General features: G+C 41.2%; 1 protein-coding gene across 1 annotated transcript in view; it reads right to left on the bottom strand.

The window, feature by feature from the left end:
- Positions 1–4586: 4586 nt before the first annotated feature.
- The window catches only part of Lars (leucyl-tRNA synthetase), a 64241-nt gene continuing 60149 nt past the window's right edge, over positions 4587–8678 (bottom strand). Inside the window, exon 32 of the mRNA XM_021150615.2 lies at positions 4587–4961. Within this exon, the coding sequence (XP_021006274.1) occupies positions 4756–4961 (206 nt within the window). The 3' untranslated portion in view covers positions 4587–4755. The remainder of the gene's footprint in view (positions 4962–8678) is intronic.

The raw sequence follows: 8678 nt of genomic DNA on the forward strand, positions 1-8678 counted from the left end.
TTTATCAAGTCTTGAAATAGAACAAACTGAGATAATTTATCTTCAAATGGTGCAATGAACGTACTGTTTAGTCTGAATTTCAACAAACTCCTAGACATGTTGCTAATAGAAATACATTCTGAGCTATTTTAAATTCTGTTAGTTGAGTGAAACAAAAGCATAAAGAAACAAGCCAACTTAACCCAATACATTTGAGACAATACAATGTTGGCATTCAATCTTTCTTTTTAAATGTGTGGGTGTTGTGTCTGCTTGAATGTCTGTCTCGAGTGCATGTCTGGTGCACACACGACCAGAAGAGGGTGTCAAATCCCTTTGGATCAGAGCCACTGACAGTTGTGGCCCACCATGTGGTTGCTAAGAATAGAACCAGGTTTTCTGGAAGAACAGCCAGTACTCTTAACCATTAAGCAACTGTTCCAGCCCCTTCAATCAATATTTTAAAAAGTACTACTGAGATACTGGGCTTTCTTTTGGCATGCTAAGTCTCTAAGATCTGGAACGTAAACTAGCTACAGCACATGGAGATCTGGTCCGGCTACAATTCAAGTGCTCTGAAGATTCGTGTGGCTAGTAGCAAAGCCCTAAGCGGCAGTACTCTCAACTTACTGTCACAGAAATGAGAGGAACAAATTAGCACCTCCTCCTGAAATTTGAAAATGTACTAAACATTCCTTTATAACATTCTCTAAGACCACTCTACCCGACTAAGGTCATATTCTACCCCACTTTAGGTTTTTGTTTTGTTTTAACATACAACTAGTTACACTTTGTGTATAGCATAGCTGAGAACAATTAGAAACTTAATTTATAATACCCCACGTTTGGGGTATTTTAACAGCGGTTCTCAACTTGTGGGTCACAATCTCTTTTCAAGGTTGAATGGCTCTTTCACAGGGGTCACATATCAGAATACTGTGTATCAGATATTTTCATCATGACTCATGAGAGCAGCAAAATTACAGTTACGAAGTAGCAATGAAAATAATGTTAGAGTTGGCGGGGGGGGGGGAGGGGGAGGGGTTACCACAACATGAGGACCTGTATTAAAGAACCGCAGCATTAAGAAGGTTGAGAACCACTGCTCTAATATAAATGTAATGTCCAAGGCACTGAAAAGAAGAAAAACACTGAGCAAGCCATTAGTGTTAAGTCCATACATTTTTGTTTATTTGTTTGTTTGTTTGTGAATCTCAAGAGAGGATTTCTCTGTGCAGCCCTGACCATACTGGAACTCACTCTGTAGACCAGGCTAACCTCAAACCCAGAAATATAAGTGCATAAGCCCATATTCTTTTTTTTTTTTTTTTTTTTTTGGTTTTTGAGACAGGGTTTCTCTGTATAGCCCTGGCTATCCTAGAACTCACTTTGTAGACCAGGCTGGCCTCAAACTCAGAAATCCGCCTGCCTCTGCTTCCCGAGTGCTGGGATCAAAGGCATGCGCCACCGCACCCTGCTCTAAGCCCATATTCTTAAGAATAGCAAAGGAATATACTTTCAAGAAGTACACCAAAATATTAAAACATTAAGGCAGGCATGGTGGTACACATCTTTAATCCTAGCACTTGGGAGGCAATGAAAGGCAGATCTCTAAGTTCAAGGCCAGCCTGGTCTACAACATATCCAGGCCAGCCAGGACTACACAGAGAAACCCTTTCTTTAAAAGCCAACAATAAAATATGAAAGTAAAACTATCATTTGATTCAAAAATGTATACTGACATGCCATATTAAGTTAAAATATCTGAATTTGCCCTAGAATCCAAGAGCTCCTGTGAGAAGACTCCATCTAATTACCTGTTTCTAACTTCCTTCTCGATCCTAATCAATGCTTTATCCTGAGCACTGTCTGCCAGACACCATCCGCCTTTACCTCTCGGTTCTTATCTACAAGGCTCAGGGCCTGGTCTTCTTCAGTCCCCACCTCCTCCACACACCCAACTGCAGTGCACAGTCTCTCCCACTCACCAAACAGCCTTACAACACAGGCAGCAGACCACAATCTCCTCAGCTCCAGACCAGCATCACGGGGCCTCTGTGCCATCTTTTGCTCCCACGTGCAGCTCCATGCCTCTCTGAGTCTTTGTATTTGCTGTTCCCAGGTACCTCGCAACTTTTTGCTTAAAGAAAATATAGGTACGTCGACCTTTGAACCTATAAGCTAGCTCTCATCTACAAACTTACTCTGAATATACACTTCCAAAACTATGTACCACATATTCTTAAGGTTATTTGCCAAGTTTCCTTTGTTTTCAGAGTTATTATTTTTCGGTGTGTATGTGTATGTGTGTGTGTGTGTGTGTGTGCACTTGTAGCAGTTTAGGCACACTATATGCATTGAGGAGCCTGAGACCAGAAGAGGGTGTTGTAGGTTGTTGTGGGTACAAAGAACAAACCTTGGGTCCTCTATTAAGAGCAGAAAGTATGTGTAGCTGCTGAACGATGCTGCACCTCTCCAGTCTCTCACTATACACTCATAACCAAGTCTACAGAATTGGTAGGCAAGTAAACCTTTGCCCCAGCATTGGCAGTGAGGTGGACGGGGGTGGGGGGGTGGGGGGGGGAGCAAGTTAGGGCCAAAGGAGAGAAGCATGAAAGAGAAATCTGATAACATACTTAGGATGTGTTGGTAACTTTAAAAAGTATAGAATATTCTTATATTTAATTCTATAGAAAGATATTTATATCTACAGATATAAATCAAAATATATTTATATAGATATAAATCTATAGAAAAATGTTTCCTCCTACTATTTGTATTGGAAAAAAAGAAATTGATATATAAATAAGTTGTCTGTTTTGGAAAGAAACACAAAAGAGATAATCAAGAAATTAAATAATAATGTTTAGCTATGAAGTAGGACATTTGTGAATGAATATAGTTTTGACTTTCAAACAGTGTATTTTACTTATTTAAAAAGAAAGAAAGACAGCCATTGCAGTACATTGAGCTCCATAGAGGCAGCGCCAGGGCAAGCGCGAGCCGGACAGGCACTAGGTGACTCTGTGTCTCACAGAGGAAAAATCAACTAAGCATGAGCAAAGGAGATCCTAAGAAACCGAGAGGCAAAATGTCCTCATATGCATTCTTTGTGCAACCCTGCCGGGAGGAGCACAAAAAGCAGCACCCAGATGCTTCTGTCAACTTCTCAGAGTTCTCCAAGAAGTGCTCAGAGAGGTGGGAGACCATGTCTGCTAAAGAAAAGGGGAAATTTGAAGATATGGCAAAGGCTGACAAGGCTCGTTATGAAAGAGAAATGAAAACCTACATACCCCACAAAGGGGAGACCAAAAAGAAGTTCAAGGACCCCAATGCACCCAAGAGACCTCCTTCGGCCTCTTTCTTGTTCTGTTCTGAGTACCGCCCCAAAATCAAAGGCGAGCATCCTGGCTTATCCATTGGTGATGTTGCAAAGAAACTAGGAGAGATGTGAACAACGCTGCAGCGGATGACAAACAGCCCTATGAGAAGAAGGCTGCCAAGCTGAAGGAGAAGTACGAGAAGGATATTGCTGCCTACAGAGCTAAAGGAAAACCTGATGCAGCGAAAAGGGGGTGGTCAAGGCTGAAAGGAGCAAGAAAAAGAAGGAAGAGGAGGATGAGGATAAAGAGGAGGATGATGAAGATTAAGAAGATGATGATTAATAAGTTGGTTCTAACACAGTTTTTTTTCTTGTCTATAAAGCATTTAACGCCCCCTGTACACAACTCACTCCTTTTAAAGAAAAAAATTGAAATGTAAGGCTGTGTAAGATTTGTTTTTAAACTGTACAGTGTCTTTTTTTGGTATAGTTAATACACTACCGAATGTGTCTTTAGATAGCCCTGTCCTGGTGGTATTTTCAATAGCCACTAACCTTGCCTGGTATAGTCTGGGGGTTGTAAATTGGCATGGAAATTTAAAGCAGGTTCTTGTTGGTGCACAGCACAAATTAGGTATATATGGGGACAGTAGTTTGTTTTTTTGGTTTTTTTTCCTTTTGGTTTTATTTTTGGGTTTTATTTTTTTTCATCTTCAGTTGTCTCTAATGCAGCTTATACGAAGATAATTGCTGTTCTGTTAACTTAATACCACTCTGTAATTGCAAAAAAAAAAAAAAAAAAAAAATTGCAGCTGTTTTGTTGACATTCTGAATGCTTCTAAGTAAATACAATTTTTTTAAAAGAAAAAGAAAGAAAGAAAGAAAGAGAGAGAGAGAGAGAGACGGAGAGAGAGAGAAAGAAAGAAAGAAAGAAAGAAAGAAAGAAAGAAAGAAAGAAAGAAAGAAAGAAAGAAAGAAAGAAAGAAAGAAAAAAAGAAGCAGGCTAGAAGGTTAGTTTAACAGTTAAGATCACTTGCTTTTCTTGCGGGGAACCTGAGTTCAGTTTCTACAGCTGGCTCCCAGGGGCCATTAACCCCTGCTCCAGGGTATGTAGCCTCCAAAGCCAGCCTGGGCTAAAGTGAGACCCTGTCTGAAACAACACAAACAGACAAAAAAGGAAGCATCCTGACACTTCTGTATAAAGATTAAAAACTTCTACGGACCGGCAATTATTTATTAAAAATAAATAAATTAATTAATAAATTAATAAATAAATAACATGGCCCAAAGGTGAAAAAATGCAAGTTTATTAGATTAGAAATCAAAGAAGAATTGGGATAATTATGACTACATACAGAACTCAGCAGTTAGAAATGAAGTCTATTCAGAGCCAGCTTGAGATTCTCAGAGCAGAAGTATGAAAAAACCATCCTGACTCTCCAATTTGCATGAGCTCAGTGAACCAGGTAGACCATGGTGTCGCCGATGTCCGTGCGCAGCCCGTTCTCGGTGAGGTGGACTTTCTTGCTCACCAGGTCCACGTGGAAAACGGCGTTCTCGGAAATGAGTGTCTTCTCACTGTGCTCTCTCCCCAGGACTGGAACTCGTCGAGGCCCCAACAGAGGATCATCAAACCGCATCAGTTTCACTTTGGAAAGATCTACAGCACAAGAGATGGGCAACGTGAGCACTCACAGCGTCACAGGCTGACTGTAACAGCCAGACACAAGCATTTTCATCCTATTTTAGGACCCAGCGTCAGAAGCAGAGCTAACATCTAATCCGCATCCCTGTCCAGCTTTACACCTGAGCCCAGACAGGCAGGTCCTGTGGGACGCATTCGGGGTGTGAAACCGAGAGGAGGATGAACCGCGTCTTTTCCAGTGCCGACCTATGGTCTAAGTCATCGTTACACGCTTCAGTGCTTCAACGAGCCTCTGCTGCTCCGGGATGCGCTCAGATTGGGAAGGACCTTTTTAAGTTATTTTTGGAGCAGTCCCAATCACTGTGAGAAACAGTGTTACCTGGTTCATCGTTGACTCAAGAGGTAAGAAGTGTCTATAGCACAATCTGGTGAGAATTGAGACGAAAGAGCAGTCAGAGGCAGTTGCAGTTTGGAGGTCTGCTCTAATGTGACCTGCACTTAGCCTGCTGCTGCTGGCTGGTAATATGGCTCCTGACTAAAAACAACCATGACAACACAAACAACAGCCAAACGAGCGCTTGCCCTATCAATAAATTTATGATTTAACAATCAGGTCAAAAAGTTTTTCTTTAAGCAATTCTGAGACTTCTCAACATCAAACAATTCTGGTTTTATATGGTGGGGAAATCCCGATGGCTCCTCCTGGGTCTAAGCATAGTGTAGCCAGGTGTGCTTCACCTGCCCCTCCCCAAAACACATTTCCTACATTACTCCTAAGCTTTTCTAACACAGACCACTGGGTGGGCTGTGAGCTGCATTCCCTTGTGGTATCTCAAGAGGACAAAGCTTAGCTTTGTAAGGGATAAGAGATAAAAGAAGACATCAATGCAGCTGGCAGCCGTACCCAGAGTATAAGTCTTCCAGGCATTTTGTTCTCTCTGGGAAACAGAGTCGGAAAGGTTGCAAGTTTAGAGAAGAGCTCTCAGGGCTTACAGAGCAATTACCTGCATCTGCCATAAAAGCAAACCCTGCCTGCGAGTGCTCAGAGCCTCTGCAGAGACCTTACACATCCCACCCCAAGACAAAGCACAGGCCTTGAAACTAAAACAGGAGGCAGGCAGGCAGGCAAGCAGAGCATCACCGCGGCCTTCCTATTTGCATGGATACAATTCATGGCAACAGCTACTGCGATTTCATCTGTGCATCAGTGGCACCAAGTATTCTGCTATCAGCGTAGTAATAAGTTCTGCCAGAAGATTTTATACATTCGCTGCAGCTCTCTAACGGTCGACCCTCATCATTTCAACCAAATCTAATTTAAACTATTTCAAAGAAACCTTAACACTCAATCGGGCTTCTAAGTGACAAAACATATTTGATTTGATGTTTTGCCATGTAGTTCATTACTGCCAATAAATTCATAGGGCTTTCTTAGTGGCCTTCCTATCTGTTCTTATCCTCGATCTCTCTCATCACTAAAAATGTTGAAATTTAAGTCTGCAACTACACAAGGTTTCAGGCACTTAGAGAAAAGATAAGAGCGATTGAAAGCCCTAGGGACTGGTGATAGGCAACGGAGCCTCACCTCCAGGTTATTAGTTCAACGTGGCTTGGGTCTGAGTGATTTAAAGTCATTATCATCAAGATTTGCCCAGTGGCCTTTGTGGAGTGAAATGATGGTTTGAGCCGAGTGTTTCCCATACCTAGATCATAGTCACCCTTAATACAATTGGCACTAATTGGGCTGCTTGCTGTCTGCTGCAGCATACAGACTATGAAGTATAGTATTGAACTGAACTGCTTTTCTAGCCCACATATTCAATATGTACATATCAAAGCAATCTGAGGGCCTATGGAGAGTATCAAGATTAGATCTCTTCTGTGGATTCTTACACAAATGTCAATTTCACACTTTGCTAATGCTATCCATTTTCCAAAATTTACAGCAGTTTCTAAGACCAAACTTAAAAAACTGTGTATTATTCACAGCTGGTCTGAGTAAAGAGATAGGAACTACAGCAGATTCCATGAGAAAAGACAACAGATAGAAAGCCATGTCAACACAATGCTGAAGAATTCAGTTAGTGCTCTGAGTGCCTTTAAAAGGAATGGTGATTTAACAACTTTTAAAACTATTTATTAAAATTTTATTTATTATTTATTAAAATTATATTTAAAATTATTAATTAATTTTGTAAGTGTGTGCACTCCCGACATAGCATGCATGTGTAAGTCAGGGACAATTTGTGAAAGAAGTTTCTCTTCTTCTACCACACCATGAAAACCCAACTGAGGCAATCAGCTTGGCAACAAATGCCTTCGCTCACTGAGGCATTTCCCTGTCCCTGATTTAACACTTCATAATACAGTTGGCAATGCAGGGATACATCCTCTAGTATACTACAACCTCATAATAAGGACCCATGAATCCCTACAAAAAACCCATTTTCTTTCTTTAAAAGCCACTCTAATGTCTTTCAGGGCAACAAGTTTTTCCTATTATAAAATCTGATTAAGACTAAACAAAAGCAATACAATATAAGAAGGCATAACATGGATTCCTAGATACTCATTTTTCTAAATTTTCAAGTCCCGCTTATTTGTTCCAAAGGCACATCTACCATTCTATGGCATTTCACTGACTAAGGAAATATAATAAATTCCTGTATGGGCTGCAGAGATGGCACAATGCTTAAGCACTGCTGCTCTTGCAGAAGACTCAGATTCAATTCCTAGCACCTTTGTTGGGTGGCTTGTAATTCCAGGAGATCTGACCCCTCTTTCTGACTTCCATGGACATCTGCACTGGTGCATATACATAACTCAGGCACATGAATACACATATAAAATAAAATAAAGATATCTTAAAGAATATAGATGAATCTTGGAAAACTGTGTATGTGTGTGTGTGTATGTGTATGGAGGGGATATGCATGTATGCTCACATGTATGTGGGTGCATTCACATATACATGTGTACATGGGGACCAGAGGTCAGTGCTGGGTGTCTTCCTCTAACACTCTCCACCTTATTATTTATTAAGAAAGGGTCTCAGGGGCTGGAGATATGGCTCAGCAGTTAAGAGCACTGACAGCTCTTCCAGAGGTCCTGAGTTCAATTCCCAGCAACCACATGGTGGCTCACAACCATCTGTAATAAGACTGATGCCCTCTTCTGGTGTGTCAGAAGACAGCTATAGTGTACCCACATTAAATAAATAAATAAATAAATAAATAAATAAATAAATAAATCTTTAAAAAAAGAAAAAACAAGAAAAAGAAGAAGAAAGGATCTCTCTGAATCTGAGCTTGCTATTTCAGCTGGGCTGGCTGGCTATCTGAAACCCATTTGTCTGCACACATCCTTAGGCATTAGAGTTACAGCCATATGTCACTACACCTGGCTTTTTAAAAATGTTTTAATGTAGGTGCTGGGGATCCAAACTCAGGCCTTCACATCTGCACGGCGCTACTTTACAAACAGCTATCTCCCCACACCAACCCATGGGAGACATTCTGTTTAGTGAAATAAGCTTAACAAGAAAGGGGAAACAGCCAGGCAGTAGTGGGGCACACCTTTAGAGTCTGCACTCAGGAGGCAAAGGCAGACGGTTCTGTGAGTTCAAGGTCAACCTGGTATACAGAGTGAGTTCCAGGACAGTCAGGGCCACACAGGAAAACCTTGTCTTAAAAAAACAAAGGGAGGGAAGGAGGAAGGGAGGGAAGGAGGGAA

The sequence above is a fragment of the Mus caroli genome, chromosome 18, assembly GCF_900094665.2.
Source record: "Mus caroli chromosome 18, CAROLI_EIJ_v1.1, whole genome shotgun sequence".
NCBI classification, from domain to species: domain Eukaryota; kingdom Metazoa; phylum Chordata; class Mammalia; order Rodentia; family Muridae; genus Mus; species Mus caroli.